The 16,470-nt window shown below is 45.0% G+C and overlaps 2 protein-coding genes across 2 annotated transcripts in view; one reads left to right on the top strand and one right to left on the bottom strand.

Moving 5' to 3' along the window:
* The first annotated feature begins 790 nt into the window (after nt 1-790).
* LOC126053009 (octopamine receptor-like) lies at nt 791-8,546 on the top strand. The gene is made up of 4 exons (XM_049834476.1): nt 791-809; nt 933-1,221; nt 6,609-6,785; nt 7,871-8,546. The coding sequence occupies exons 1-4, from the start codon at nt 791-793 to the stop codon at nt 8,544-8,546; spliced, it is 1,161 nt and encodes a 386-aa protein (XP_049690433.1).
* A 3,274-nt stretch (nt 8,547-11,820) lies between these two features.
* EIF2AK3 (eukaryotic translation initiation factor 2 alpha kinase 3) overlaps nt 11,821-16,470 on the bottom strand; it is a 44,619-nt gene continuing 39,969 nt past the window's right edge. Inside the window, exons 16-17 of the mRNA XM_049834414.1 lie at nt 14,061-14,123; nt 11,821-12,965 (exon numbers count right to left, since the gene is read on the bottom strand). Of these exons, the coding sequence (XP_049690371.1) occupies nt 12,789-12,965; nt 14,061-14,123 (240 nt within the window). The 3' untranslated portion in view covers nt 11,821-12,788. The remainder of the gene's footprint in view (nt 12,966-14,060; nt 14,124-16,470) is intronic.

The raw sequence follows: 16,470 nt of genomic DNA on the forward strand, positions 1-16,470 counted from the left end.
CAGGTTTTGTCTTTGTGTTCCCATTAGCCACATCAGTGCATTTTGAACGGCCAGAATTTTTGCAGCACGTCATTCCCACCTTCCCAGGTACCCGTGACACCGCTCAGTCAAAGGCTGGGAACTGAGCTGTGGACACGAGCACATGAATTTCCTTGACTTGAAGTCCCCAGTTGTGGAGTCGGGAGCATCCTCTCCCAGCTGGGTACAGAAGGGCACATAAATCCGAGGTCACTGCTGCACCTGAGACACCTCGATTACTTGCTTACTTGCTCCTTGTGTGGTTGCTGGCAGCTCTGCGTGGCCATTCAGACTGTAGGATGGAGCTGCCCACCATGGGAGTAAAAAGCTCTTAACTTCAGAGCCTAAAAAAGTACCAGGGCAGAGCATGTACTGAATAGTGGGGTTATGGAGGCAGCCAGCCTGGGCAAACAGCCTCATCTGGTCTGTGGGTGGCAAAGATGATAATGAGAATATAGAATCATAGAACGGTTTGGGTTGGAAGGGACCTTAAAGATCATCTGGCTCCAACCCCCATATTTTGTGAACAGGGCACGCTGTTCAGTGGTATTTAGCAGAGCTGCTTTAATTTTGGATTTCAGTCACTTGCTTGTCCTCTCTCTGCTCTCAGTGCTTTTGTCTTTTTTTTGTATCAAGCTTCACCCGATGATGCATTTTCGTTCACAGGAGTGCTTCTAATTGCCATGAAGAACCTCAGTCAGTACCGCAATATATTTATCCTCATCCTCAGGATTCCAGGCACTTCTAACAGACTGATAACCATGGGACAGTGATGGCACAGACACAGCAGGGTGTGTGGGTTTTTCTTGCAGTAAAAGAAGGATAAACATTATTTCTGTACTTCCTTTCATAGACCTACAAGTCACGTGCATTAAAGTCCTTCTTTATTTTTTTTCCCCTTTCCTCTTTTTCAGATTTTAACGGTGGGAAGATGCTGACGGACAAAAATGAATCTTGGTTCTCTAATTTCTCCTCTGCTGCCTCCTCCTTTGTGAAAGGAGGTGGCAGCTGGGCAGGGATCGGCCTCCACGAGGTGGTCGTTGGGCTGATACTAACCCTCATTGACTTGATCACGCTCCTGGGAAATACAGTAGTCTTCATCTGCCCGGTGGTGGAAAAGAGGCTGCGCACCGTCACCTATATGTTTATCATGTCCTTAGCCATGGCAGACTTCCTCGTAGCCTGCCTGGTCATGCCCTTTAGGTAAGAAGTGCCTGTAAGGTCAGGTCAGACGGCGGTGTGAGCGTGCAACGTCATTTCTCCCAGCTCAGCAGCCGCTCTTCGAGCAGGGCTGGCTAGAAGTTCACGCGCTGTGCTTAGGGCTGGGCTTTCCAAAGAGCTTAACTGTGGGCCGGTCATTAGATGCGCTTCCGTGCCTCAGTTTCCCTACCCTTTATAATGGGTCCGCTTATAATGAATGGAGAGAGACTTCCCAAGGGTATTTTTCCTGTTGGCTGCATAGGGACCCTGGCTGCTGGTCTGAACTAGCTATCCAGTGTCTCGGGCGGCTCCGGTGCGATGAGTCCCCTCTTCCAGGACTAGTTCTGCGTTGCACACAGGGCCAACGTGGTTGCTGGATGATTTTGCACGCTCTGAGTGTTTGGGGAATGTGAGATGAAGACTGCCGCTGGTGCGTCAGCGTTAAGTGCAATGATTGCGCTGGTCCTGCTAACTTCTCAAAGGTAGAGCAAATCACGGAGTATATTTTTCCCCCTATTTTTCTTAGTCAAGAATGACTATTAAGATCAGTGGATTTAAATTCTGTGCTTTTGGTTTTACACTTCTTCAACCTTATCTTTTATTTTCTGGTAGGGGGAGAGAAAAGTAAAATAGTTCCTTACTAGCATAAGAAAATGGATGATTTCGTATTGCTGAACTTGACAGGCAGAGATGTTATTCTTCATATTCTTGGTGAAACACAGAATTTTGATTGCTTCTTCCGGTTCAGACAACATACCACTGGAGTTCATGGGGAAAGCTGGTGACCTTGCAAAATAAATCTTTTGCCTGCATAAACAGACTAGAAGAACCGCGCTCTGCAGTGGGATAACAAATGGGATTCGCTGCCTTTGGGGAATTGTTTTGCCCCTATTACCTGACTGCATTGCACATGGATAACTGGCAGTGGTGACATGGGGACAAAGGCCATTTCCCCTCTCTCTGTGTAAATGTAAGGGTTTTATTTTAGTATAAGTAGGGTAATTTAGGATCCCCCTATATTTAATGGAGGAAGAGGCACTTCAGAGGGCAGTTCTCCCTGCATGAGGTTTATATTTACAGGAGCTTCACTACCTGGCTAAAACATAGTAAAACAAATCCAGAAACCAGTTTACTTGTAGGTTCTGTATGTCTTGTGCTGAAAAAGGGCCAGAGGTTTGTGTAAAATGGGGGGCTGCACCCTATTTAGTGTTCCTGGAGCAATATTAAGCAGCTGAACTCTTGTCACATTCTGTGCTTCAGTTCTCACGGGGCTGCCCACGCTTTTGAATTTGGCACTGAAAGATATTTTTCCAGCAAGCACTTACAAACTGAGTTATAAGTTTATAGCGTCAGGTGAAAAAAAAGCAGTTAATGACGCCCTTTAAGAAATATTACTGCCAATTTCAGTTCTAAGCTCGGTGAATTTTTAAGTTCAGGTTCTGAAATCATCCATCTGTATTCACCTGTATTCTCTCCCCTCCACCTGGTGCTACAAATACCTGCCCGAAGGGCTCGGACTGCAGCTTAGTTGAGGACGATCTAGCCTCTCCTACCCTTTTAAAGCCGGTGGGAATGAGGGTAGTGACTTAACCAGGAGATTTGTATCGCTGAGAGCGGGGGTTTTGCTCTACGTTGGAGAAAGACGGGATTGTGGAAGTGGCTCTTTGCCAGACAGGGGTGGAAAGGGTCTCCAGGTCGGCTGATCTTGTTCCCTGAGGATCACCAGTGGGTGTGTGGGTGAGGACCTGGCTGGCGTGGCTGCCGCAGTCTGGCTATCCGCTTCCTTCCCCATTTCCAGCTACCAGGCTAAACTGGGCTGGAGCTGGGCTGCAACTGGTGATGGTGGAGTCTGCAGGGCCTGAGCTGGGCTTGCCTGCAAAACAACGTGGTTCCCCCTGCCCTACCTAGAGAGGATACAAAAATGATCCGTGTGCTCCTGTCAACAGCAGCACCCACTAATTTTTCCCAAGAGAAGCTCTGATTTTTCCCAGTGCGTGGATGAGGTCACTGCAATAAAATGTGGCAGACAATTTCAGCCTCCTAGAAAGAGAAAAAGAGTGTGTCAGTCACCAAAGATGAGCTAAAGCGACAATCTTTCTGCTACCTGGCATTTCCCTGGGCTATTTTTTTTTTTTTTTTCTTTCCATGTTCTTGTTAAGCCCAGAAATGAGAGGTTTGCATCCCAGTTCAACCCAGGTGTCTTAAGGGCTCCTCTCTGGGAATGCACAGCATCACCTGCTCTTCCACCCATTCCAACCATCCCTCCAGGAGATCACCTTCTTCATTACCCCAGTTGAACCCAGGAATGGCAGCACCCCATTTGCTCAAAGAAGACAAATCTGAACAATTTCTTCTTTGGAGTGAGTTCCAGCTGATAACCTCTACCACTGCTTCCTCTCTGATTTTGTCTGTTGTCTACTTGATGACTCCTCTGGTGTCTCCACGTTCTGCTCGTGCTTGGCAATATCTGTCCTCGATTTCTTTTCTTCTAAATGGAGTTTGGGCATTTCTAGTTACCCAGCATCCTCGTTACTTCTGCCTCCCACCTACTGACATGGTATTTGCAATCTGGGCAATGGGAGGGAGAGGTAGCAAAAAGTGAAGGCAGGTGGGTGTCTCGGCAGCTGTAATTTCCCCTGTAAGACTGGTAGCATCCCTCAAAACCGGAGTAAGACATCTTCCTTGGCAAGGGGAAAAAGGGAATTTGGCACTAGGTTTTGCTCAGTTAGGAATGCAAAGGGGAAGGAAATTGGTCAATTCCTACTCCTAGGCTCCCAGGAAGGTGTGGAAGAAATGAGAAGAAGCAGATGAAAATACGTTTCATTGGGAAATCTGTCTGTGGCTTCTCATGCCCACCAAGGAAGGAGAAGGGCACAACAAGGATGAGGAGGGGACCATAGCTGTAAAGAATATGAGGGGAAAGATCATAGAACCATAGAGTAGTTTGGGTTGGAGGGGACCTTTAAAGGTCATCTAGTTCAACCCCCCTGCCATGATCAGGGACATCTTTCACTAGATCAGGTTGCTCCGAGCCCCGTCCAGCCTGACCTGGAATGTTCCCAGGGATGGGGCATCGACCACCTCTCTGGGCAACCTGTGCCAGGATTTCACCACCTTCATCGTAAGACATTTCTTCCTTATTTCTAGTCTGAATCTACCTTCTTTTTAGCTTAAAACCATTACCCCTTGTCTTATCAAAGGATGGTAGAGGGGGGGAAGTCCTTCCATGAAAACCAATGGATTTGCTATGTAGCCAGAGAGAAAACAGCCCACCTAGGAGAGCGATGTCTTATTTCACACACACACAGAAAACCACAACAAAAAACTATGAAGGTGACCAAAGAGCAGAGCACGACCGATGCTTTGTGCCCCTCCTGAATGTCCTGGTGTTGCCTGGTGTGAAGACTTGCCGGCTCTTGGTGGGCCACGTGGTGAGGAACGGACCCTGCCAGCTCCATTGGGCGTTGTTTGGCCCTGCTGCTGGAGTGACTGTTGTTTCACATCTTTCCCACTGTTTTGAATTCTTATCTACGTTGCTCTTTTGAATTGCAGTTTGCTCCTCAGTTGGCAAGTTAGCACATGCCAAAGAGAAGGAAAAGAAATTACCTTAGGAGCCAGTTTGGCTCAGGAAAATGTGATAGAAAGGAAAGACAAGGTTTTTGCCTGGTCCCTTAATTTCGTAAGAGTAAGACTTCTGTTTTGTTCCTGGCTTCGTTTGTTTGCAGGAGCAGTGCAGCTGTGCTTAGCTTGTCGCCTGGGTACTCCAGCCAACCCAGTCATTTCCAGGCTGAATACTTCCAGCTACTCGTTTATTTTGCAAGCATAAGTAAAACACAGAGGTGACTTCGCTTCTGCTTATACTGTGCGTTTCTTTGGGCTTTTATTATTCCTTTTGAACTAGCATCACTTCCAAGCTGCAGAGACCTTTCACATCAGAGGAGAGGGAACAGGTACCCACCACCCTGCCCTGTGAGAACATCTGCTAGGTCAGGTGCATCCCACCAGACGCGTGCTGAGGAGATCTAGGTCCCCGCTCCGCCGGGATCCGTGTGCGGGAATATTCATGACAGCAGCATGGTCTACTTCTGGAAGGCCACGGTGCTCACCCCGCAGGCTTTGCAGCATCTCTGGGGGTAAGGAAGGCTCCTGAGGAGTGGCAACAAGGCACCCAAGTCCGTTACCGAACCCGTGCTTCGACTTCTACATGTCTTGTTTCCCCATCTGAGAAAGAGCCCTGAAACCTGTCCATGGGACCCTCCATGCTGCCCGTGTGGAGGCCACCACGGCGTAGGGACAGGTTCTGCTGTAGATTAAGGTTTGCTTGAATTCTTGCGTAGCATCCCACATAACAAAAAGCTGCCGAGGGCTGGGGGCCCTTCAGCAGCACCGTACCCACCCACAGCAGCTGTCGTGCTCTATAACAACCTTCACAAGTCCTTTTAATGAATTGTTGCTAATTAGTTGCAGAGCAGGCGCTGGTTTCTGACTCCTCTGACATCAGGTTGACTCTTTTTGCCGTTGCCAGACGGCAGAGCTCGCAGTGCACTGCAGTGCAGCAGCCCTATTTTCACTATATTTGACCAGCAATCTGTGAGGCTACAGGATAATTAAAGCTTTGCAGGACTAGGCAGTTACTCAGTCTTTCGCATCAAATTCCCACACAGTGGTTATTTCAGCAGCACCCCAGGAGTTGCAGAAAGCTGTCGAAAGAAAGGGGAAGCGCACGGCATCTAATTGAATGCTATAGAAACAAGCATCAGCCTTCCTACAGCTGCCATATGTTCCTTCCTTTGCTGCTCACTTCTTACAGGCCCCTCTTGACTTTGTTAGAAATAATTTTGGCATAATGTCTGCTTTTTTGCTGGTGTGTTTACCTCGCTGAGGCATTTGTGAGCTACATAACGTACAAGCCATATAGGCTTCCTCCTAGGATTTTAATTTTTTTTAACCAAGAGTTGAAATCCTCTAGTTTTGAAGCATGAGACCAGGTGAAAAGTGAGTTTCTTGGAGGAGGGAGCCTCTTCCATGCCACAGGAATTGGGGAGGAATCATAAAAGTTTGTGCTGCATGGAGCACTGGAAAAAGCTGTGATAAACAAAGCTGTGCAGATGTAAATTTGGGGAGCTTTGCGGGGCAAAGCACCTCTATCAAGGCACCTGCTTATAACAGAGTGCAGGCAAGAAGCATAGGTTTGGTCTTCTTCAACCATGTCCCACCTGGGGGTTATTGCCGTGGGTTGCCCTTTGAGGATGAAACCCTGCTGTCTAACTGAGCCGTACGCCCATCTTTAGTCCCTCCGTGTTAAAATGTGGTGTTACTTCAGCGGAGTCTTGAAGAAATGCATAAAATCGGTCCTTCTAGCTTTGGTCTCTCCCCGTTTTCTCTCGCAGTATCATTTACGAGGTGACGGGGATGTGGTTGTTCGGGAAGCTGTTCTGCAAAGTCTGGATCTCTTTTGACGTCATGTTCTGCACCGCATCCATTGTCACGTTGTGTTTCATCAGCCTGGACAGATACTGCTCCGTGGTGACCCCGTACCACTATTCAAGAAGGATGTCCCGTGGCAGGTGAGTGGAGTTGCTCCTCACTTAGGGTCCCTCCAAATTTTTCTTTGGCTATGGTCTATATTGTCTCGGGACCAAACGAGCTATTGACAGTTGCTGCCCAAAAGCAGAGCGAGGTGGCAAAAGGATCTTCGCACCATTTAAAACTTTGCAGACAATTTTTAATGTGGTGCAGGAGAAAAGGAGAATGCAGCTGAGCTGGTTTGATGGTGCTCCTGGGAAAGCACCTTTTGAGCTAAGGATAGATCAAAATGGGGTAGAAGCCAGTGATGTAGGCTGACTCGTACCTACAACTTCTGCCCTTTGCAGGAATTTCATGGGAATTTTCCCAAGGACTAGGGGAAATGACACCCAGAAGAATGCACGTAGCGGTAGTCTTCCCCTTCTTAAATTCACAGTGTTTTCCGAAGCGATATTCATGGGGGAAATGCGGAGAAAACGGGACGAGTTTCTAAGCTCCTGTCAAGGTTTGACGTGAAATGTCGAAATGAGGACTGCAGGGTGGGGAAAGTTGTCTGAGGGTGGGCAGAGAGGACGCCGCAGCTGCAGGGTGCTTTAGGAGGTGGTTTCAGGCTCTTTTGGGGATGCTTTTCCCACTGCAACCCTTGCCGTGTACGATTTGTGGAGGGCAAGCAGCTGCCGAACCGAGGAGGGAGCCCACCGTGCCGCAGAGCGAGTGCTGCAGCGGTACTGAGCATCCAGTGTCCACCAGCTCCAGCCCTATCGCTCCTCAGAGGGTAGCGACCAGATATTAAAGCTGAAACCAAATAGAAAAATCTACATGCTGTTGTTTTAAATGTTAATGAAAATCCTCTGTACAGCCCTTCCTCCTCTTTTTTTGAGTCCGCTCTGAGCATCCCTTACACCGACCCCAGTTTTGTAAACCGCAGACCCAATTACCCAGTCGTTAGAGATATTCACGTATGGACTTAATTGTACCCCAGCTTTTTCCCTTCTCCAAGCCCTGTGGGACTGCTGAGCAGCGATATCCCACACGGGTTACCAGGGGGATTGAATTGTACTGGATGTCCTCAACTCTAAAAATTACTCAGACCCTCTCTCCCCTCCCCGACTCTTTCCTTTCGCAGATGCATCATGATGACCTGCATGGTCTGGGTGTATTCCTCCCTCATTTCCTTCCTTCCCGTCATGCAAGGCTGGAACGAGATCCCCGGGGTGGACTTTGATGCAGGCAGAGAATGCATCTTTGTCACCAACTGGATTTTTGCCATTGTGGCTTCTGCTCTGGCATTTTTTGTCCCCTTCATGGTCATGTGCAGCATGTATTTCTTCATCTACCGAGCTTCGCGGCTCAAGGCCACCCGTATCATGTCTCAGACCCTGGAGATTCACTACCACCCCAACAGCAAGCGGCAGAACCATCTGCAGCTGGAGAACAAGGCCACGCGGACCATTTGCATTATCATTTCGGTCTTTGTGCTGTGCTGGCTGCCCTACTTTGTCCTGAACGTCTGGCTCGCTGCCAGAGGCACCGACTCCACCAGCACGGTCTTGGTTGACACCTTCAAGATCATCACTTGGTTAGGGTATTGCAACTCCACCATCAACCCAATGCTCTACGCTTTCCTGAACCGGGACTTCCAACGGGCCCTGAAGAAGCTGCTCATTTGCAGGCACAGGTCTCAGGTGGACATTGGAGAAGACATGGTTTCCATAGCCACGTTTTCCAAGACTGCTCCAGACCTAGAATATAGCGTTACGGTGCCAGTGCCTAATGGTGCCCTAAAGGGCAAACCCAAATAATCGGGATTCAGAATCAGTTGCTGGAGGTGGTGGTACAGAAAGTGCCAGAGCACAGCCTAATGGAAAAATAATGGGTAGGAAAATAAGGGAAGGACGAGTTGGAATATTACAGCTGGGGGCATAGAACAAAGATGCATTTCTTCTTCTTCCACAGTTTTACGGACAAGGAACTTTGATATTTTAGGGGCAATTTGTTATAACTAATGGAGCTAATTCCTTCCTGGGTAATTATTTTTTTAATGAGCATTTCCTAAGACAAAATCAACCTTCATGCTGGGGGGGGGGGGGGGGGGTGGAATCTGCGTGATAACGTGAACTTGTCTTTGTGTACATCCTGGTGATCCACAATGTAAGGTGGGACAGTATTTCTTTCTTATCAAGCCACTGTAGCTCTCATCTTGCAGCTTACATTACAATTTGACCAGTTTTGGTAACTCCACATGCGTCAATCTGTGTATGGGAGGTAGGAGGGACGTGGTCAAAGAGCAGAGGTCACTTCTTTGCAAAGGCACCACGCTGCAGTCTGGGCTGTTGCTCAGTGTTCAACTCACTCGCTTCTGAAATATCAACAGGTTCAGAGCTTTCAGTGGCTTTCTGTGAACCATCTGTGAGTGTCCTTATTAATTCTGGAAGGGAATATCCTATGTGGCAGACCCCAGGAGACGAGCAAGACTTGCTCTAACACTGAGAGCACCTAGTGCCCAGGGGGTTCAAAGGGAGCTACAGGTGACCGACACCAGCCAAAGAGGGGCTGTGAAGAGGAATTATTATTTACTTGTGGGTTTTGTGCTGTGATGTCTATGCCTCAATGCTAGGAGCGTAGCTATAGAATATTGCTGGACCACGCAGCCATAAAAAAGAGAAACGATGATAAATGGGAATGATTATTTTTACCACTCCCAAGTGCTTGTCTGGACTTCAACCAGCATCAAAGAGCACCGGCTCCCCTCAGGAGGGCCATGGAGTAGCTCACTGAAGGATTACCCTGAAAAGGCAGGACTGCTCCCAAACGACTCTGCAGCATCGTAACAGTGAGTAGAAGGAGAAGCTGAGCCCCCAGGACCACTGCTTTTCTGTAGCAGGGTCACGCGAGGGCTGGTGACCGCTCAGGCAACAGCCATCGCTTCCCCTGGCACAGTTCTGGTGGGGTCTCACGCTGGTTTACACGGGACAGTCACTGCGCTCAGAGCCTGCTCTTAGATCGGTCTTCTATGGACATGACACACTTCAAGGAGGGTTTCTAAAATAGCTTTTTCTGAGTGCTCAGTCACCTACTTGGGACAGGCAAGGCTTCTGCAGCCTGGGAAGCAGAGCAAACACAGCAGAAAGATATCCAGGCTAACATTTAATGCTAAAACTACCGGACTGAGGCACTCAGAAGGGTTAAGAATGTCACTTTGTTAATAAATAAAAAAAAAAAAGGGAGGGTTAGTAAAAGTCCCAAGTCCAGCTCAAAGGTAGCAGAGGATTGTCCTCAGAGGCATAGCAAAAAGCAACTAGCTACTACCTGGAGCAGCTCAGCTACTGAAGACACTGGTACGAGGGCACTGGTACTGATTTTCGTGGCCGCAAGAAGTCCCGAGACAGTCAGATAGTTGGTTTCTAGATGTTAAACTAACAGAAGGCAAATAAACTTGTCTATGAGCCATCAGATGTTCCTGGCACCAGGGCTGTCGGGTAAAGACTGGGCTCTCACAGACAAGGTGGAAAGCTGCTGCTGTCATCTGTACAGAGCAGAGAAAAGCCTGCCTTCACTGCTTTCCCTTCCAGGATGTGAGCATAGAGCAAATGCACATTAGACCAAAGCCTTTTGGTCTTTTCAGTCACGTTTGACCATTTGGTCCGAGTTGACCGAAGAACATCCTCCGGCAGAAGGACAGGGATAGAACATGGAAGTGTAGTATAATTAAAACGTGACTTAAAGAAGGGAAACAACACGGGAGGTGCATCCCTCTGGTTAGCCTGGTTCTGAAGAACTGGTAAAATAGTCTTGGAGCTGATGGGGGTGTTGAAGCCCAGGTGGATATTTCATAGCACAAAGAAGTGTCCTCTTCCCCACTGGTGGGGCACAGCAAGTGGAGCTGCCAGAGGCAAGGAAATGAGTGCTTGAAGGCATGACCTGAGGTCAGAAGAAAACCTGTCTGGTTAAAGACTTTCTTAGCCACACCCTGGAGCAAAAAGGAGCAAAGACAGGGGCAACACACTCCAGCATCCAGTGCCAAGAGAAGCAAAGACTCACTGACACAGGCAGTTAAGAGCTGAGCGTGGCCAGCTGCTTTTGTGGCTGGGCATGCACCACACAGGGTAGGATTCATAGATGCCTTCGAGGATAACTGTAACAGCCCTGAACACATAGACACACCTACTGTGAACACGTATGCCATTTTTGGTAATGAAATGCTGCAGGGCCCTTGGAATAGGCTGCTACTTACATCCAGCACAGATATACAGCAAGTTAAAAATACCTTATTCTTAATTTCCTGTGCTCCACCTGTAATCACTGAACTGGCAGGGAAGCTAGAGAGGCTTCAAACGTGGCCATTTAACTGTGCATTTATAGCTGACGCTAACAGGGAAATCCAAGGCAAGAGGATGCACTTAACTGTCTTCTGGTTTAACCCAGCTAAACTCAATAAAGTTCTGTTTCTGACCAAATATTCACTGCAGCATTCTGGCTTCAACTGGACAAGCCGGTTATCTAGGAGAGTTATCCAAGAGCAGAAGGAAGACAATCTTTGTAATTTACTTTTGCTTTCTCATAAGGCTGCAGAGTGTCAGCTGGTTTAATTGCCAATCGTAGTGTCACACCACAGTGCAGTGATCCCCAGAAGGACCTGAACCCAGCATCTTTTCTAAAAACTGATTTCAGAGCATACAACTTCAGAAATTTAAACCTGTAAAACAGGCAAACGCATTTATGCAAAAACAGTTCTAACAGCGTAAGAATTATCCCTTCAAGACTTCCCTCCCTGTTAACAGTTGAGATTGCCTCCATAATCCACGCAGTTTAGAAGAGCTCAGTTCCCTTCTTTCTTCAGATAGTATCTCACTTACAAGCAGCATACGCATCTTTGCATCACCACGTGCGCTGTGGCAAGTACGAGATAGGAAAGCAAAGCAAGTTAGAGAAATGCAGTGCCTGTCCTGTTCCAACTGCACAAGGCTGCCATCTGCAGCATGCACTGATGCAGGCTTTGAATAGAAGCAACTACTATTTTTTTTTTATAAATAAAAAAAGTTTATTAAATCATTTAGACTTGAAAGAAGTCACAATAATTAATGCACTCAACAATTATAGCAAGTGCATTCTGTACACCACCAACCCAAATGGATTGATTCTGTATTTTATAAATAAAAATTAACATATTTACAATGAGAAATAAAAGCATGGCATTAGGCAGTTAAATTAGCAGATTACACAAATGCCTACCAGTTGATTTTTTTAAAAAGTACAAATCTACAAGATTACATACGACACGTATGACTTCATTAGGTTTAAGTTTTCAGAATCACAACATTTTCGTACATAATTTTTACTATGGCTCTTCCAACCACTGCCTATAAAACCCCCTTTTTTAATGGCAAAAAGCTCCTTTTCTTTCTCTACAGGTTTATCTGTATAAAATGCATTCCCTAAGATCTACTATAGTGCAGAAGTATGAAACGATTTCCTCTAATGACTGGCTATGGAGAGTGACAGTATGTACAACTTGTGGTAATTTTTTGCTTTAAAAATAGTGCAGATTCCCAGTTTACCCACCAGGGACAAAAATGGAGTCATAGTTCATTTCAAAATCATCTTAATTTCACCAAAGAGCAAGTGATCCAGATAGATACTCACTAGGCTTAGAGACTGTAATTTGCTCTATAAAAATACAGTATTTTAATTCTATTTACATGTTACAGATCTCTCACTTACCCAGCAAGCTGACATTTACAAGCTTCTAAAAAACCCAATAAACCCAAAAAACCGATAATGGAGCACAGCATTGGTAAGCACAGTAGCTGAACCCATCCACCTAGGAGAGCTAAGGTAAGAAAAATGGAATGTGAAAAGTGTGGTTACTGGCTTTCGTTGGCTGTCAAAGTAAATGAAAATCTGTCCAACACGTCTTATACATTAAACATGGCAAAAAAAGTTTAAGTAAACTATTTCCAAGATAGACATTCTGCATCATAGGATCCTTCTGCTGAACAATCCCTGTAAAACCTGCCGAGTGGAAGAAGTCATCCTGAGGATAGTTATTTGCTTGGTTGTCTGGAATGCTTATTTCCTGATAAACTCATTGTCCGTGACCTCTGCCTAAGCACTGGTTTTGGTGGGAGTTCCAAGTCTTCAAATACAGGATTTTCAATGATTGCTGCAGCCTCTGGTCTTTCAGTGGGACTTGGAGAAAGCATGTCCTTCACCATGGTGTACTAAAAGAAAACAAGTGTTACATGAACCAGTTCATAAATTCTTTCTTATTTAATGTTCTGACTTCAATTGTGGCTGTATGAACAAGTGGAAAATGTCCCCAGCTGCTTTCTAAGTAATTTGGGTATTACTGCTTTGGCACAGTAGCTAGAATTGCATTAAATTTTTGAAAATGTATCACTGTGCATCTGTTAGACTGTCTTTACTGTCAAGGACTCCAATCAATTTGGCAAGTCAAATCTAACCAAGGATTCAATACAGTTATAAAACCTTTACATTATTTGCAATGAAAAAATTTTTAAAACATGTGAAGTAATTTATGAGTAATTTTTAGCTCCATGTTTAAGCTGCCATGTTTTAAGCCATGCAATAATTCTTCACAGTGAATTAGACCTTCTCCTTTAAATATAGAGGCAGTAAGAAAATTTGTCTCAAATTTAATCAGAATTAGCATCCTGCTCCAGCTCAGTACAGCACATCACATTCCCCCAGGCAGCCTACAGCTGTGAAGCAAGAAAGGCTATTCTCCTTTAGCTGCTGGTCTGAAGCTACCATGAACACCTGAAAACATCTCAGCTTGGAGGTTTTGTACATCACCACCTCTTCATCTGCAACTGTACCACTTTAAAGATCTGACCAGTAAGAACACGGCGCAGTTTGCTCATATGGTTTCCCACTTGAGAGATCCAATTCCTGGAGTGAGATCCCATGTGGCCAAGGTGCTACCTGCAGTCCGGTCTCCCCTTTACCTGTCTAGAACTCTGCGCTTTCTCTTTGTGAATATGGATTTGCAGCAAGAAATCACGTCAGAATGTACGTGAAATGAGTGACTGCAAGTGACAAAGGGAAGCCAGGTAATACTGTATAGTTACTGGAGGTAAACTGTGTGACAAAAGGTCATATCATCATCCACATTATTGTAATGTTATAGCTTTGAAATGTAGAAAAGTACAGGGATAGAGAAATGCATCTTAATAACACAAAAGGTACTTTTTTTTTTTTCTCCATTTTTACCTGCAAAGCAATTGGAAAGCAAAGGAAAAAAAGCTACAATTATTAAAGAAAAAGCTACAATTAACAGCATCAGATATACTTACTTCTTGTGCATATTTCTGAGTGAACAATGGTGGAAACTTCAAATTTCTAACATCGCTTAAGGTCTGCAAAAATATTAAGAAAAAACACGTAACTTTTCCAAAATACCATTCTTTGGTAGTATTACTCTATTACTCTTCAAAAAATATGCAAACAAATCAGCCTGATGGAAAACAATACTTGGTTTAAAGTCTTGCTTTAATGGTTAAAAATCACAACATACTTAAATGAGCAAGTTGCTGCTTTCCTAGGTATACAGACTGCAATAGGAGTCATGGTACAAGAATTCTGATCTCTGCAGTTTTAAAGTCAGCCAGATACACGAACTTGTACTTTCTCACTTTGGCTCAACAAAGTCAACACACCTGTGTACCATCCATAATCCCCAAGATCATCTACACCAGTATTAAGACACGTGAAATGACTGGCTCTGTCTTAACAGCATAAGCACTAGTCTTTATTTAACGTCTAGGGACCAAGGAGCCTATTTAATAGCCGTTCCGAAAGCAGCTCGCGGATTTCTGCATCCTCACAAGGTAGCTGGATTCCTTCAGTGTTTCTTCCATGACAAGCACATTGGCTCCATCTAGTGACAGTAATTTTCCCATGTTCAGGCACACAATTACTTGCAGCAGGCTACCTTATGAATTTCAGTTCTGTAATTGCCAGCAATCCATGACCCATTTTAGCATGTTTTTAGCACAATATTTAGCACTTAATTTCTTTTAGGAAGACACTCCTTTTGCAAAAGTTTGAGCACAAAATATAAGAATTCTAAAATTAAAACAAGATTCAATTCACTATCACTCCACTGAAAGTATAAACTGACCAGTTAATAGTGATGGGCAATAGTGAAACTCCTGTTCAAGAGAACTGAGTTTTATGACAATAAAATGCTTCAAAAAAGTGTTCTCCTTCTCTATCAATTCAGTCTCCATTTAGTGATCTGTTTTCAAACGTCTAATTTGGAAATAAACTGCACTGCCATAGACTGACTGCTAACAGCCTGACACAGAGGCAGGGCTCACACTCCTCATCCGCTGGGGGTTGTTCCAGCCTTTTGTCACAGAGTCCTAGAATTTGCTGGGTTACCTGGTCAGGCAGAGCATGTTTTGCTTCAGCAAGAAGTGCTAATGCTTGGCTGATGCCAACGAAAACTTCAGTGTAACAACTTGGAAACGGCTACTGAAGTTAAGTAAACTCCAGAACTTGACAATAAAGGGGTGGGGGTTTCTTTTGATTTTATCAAAAAGAGTGGACTGACAGTGAAAATCACAGGAAGTTAGGGGACTCTTTTTACCCTCTTATGAAGTAAAGCAGAGTTAGATGCAATTTAGGATTCACTTTGATTACTTGCTTTGCTTCTACAATTAGGACAGAAACTGGAAGGGCAAAGCCTATAGTCACTGCTGCAGGAAATCTTAAGAATCCAGGATAACTCTTTAGCAGCTATGTGTCTCAGTAAAACTGATTCTATTTAGGGAAACTGAAACTGGTTTCAGTGCAAGGGGTTCAAATTAAGCACTGTCATTCCTCCTCTAGACTACGCTCTTTTGTACCATAAAAAGTCAGTGCATTTTAAGCAAGAGAATGTAATACCAGCATAGGTGAAACATTTGGTCAGGCAGCATTCATGGTGTGGTTCAAGTTGCTTCTTACATCTCTGCTAAAAGGAAGCCATCTTCACATGAGAATTTAACCCCCCCAAACACATATAAATGATAAACACAAGCTATAATGACTCCTTCTTTCCTGCACAGGCCACTGGTCACCATATACAAGAGGAAAAACCTTTCTGGCTGTAGTCCCTGTTCTCTATGAACTTGTTCCTCAGCAAGATGGATCTTATGTGCATTTTAACAGCAAGGAAGAGTCGTAACGCACCATCAAACCTCCCAAATTCACATTTGATGCAATGAAGGTCATCAATTACTGGGAAAATTGTGCTTGAAGTCAAGTGAGACTCACAGCTAAGAATTACTACAGGAAAAGGAAAGCGATTTTTCACTAAATGCTTTGGGTAAAGAAGCACTGCAGATGCAAATGAAGGAAGAAATCATAAAAATGCACAGCATGGTTCCAATTCTTGAACGAAAAACAAGCTGGCAGGCTTAAAGTCACAAGCTATATTTGTTGCTTGAGTTCTTGGATATCCTAGTTCAATAGTTTCTCTTACTTGGCTTGACAACAGAGGAGCTTTGTAAAGAAATTAAGGCCTCAATTCAACTGCACACATTAGGAAGACTGCAATTTATTTTCAATGATTGAGGGGGTCTGTACAAGGCTGATAAAGAAGTTGTGCTCCTAATTGCAAGGCTTTTTCAAAACTGAAAAGAACCTCTTGCAAGTGTTTCACCAAGCGAATAGCTATTTTAAATAAATGATCAAACTGAGGATAATCCAATACCATAC

This window comes from Accipiter gentilis, chromosome 3 (assembly GCF_929443795.1).
Source record: "Accipiter gentilis chromosome 3, bAccGen1.1, whole genome shotgun sequence".
In the NCBI taxonomy this organism is placed as follows: Eukaryota; Metazoa; Chordata; class Aves; order Accipitriformes; family Accipitridae; genus Astur; species Astur gentilis.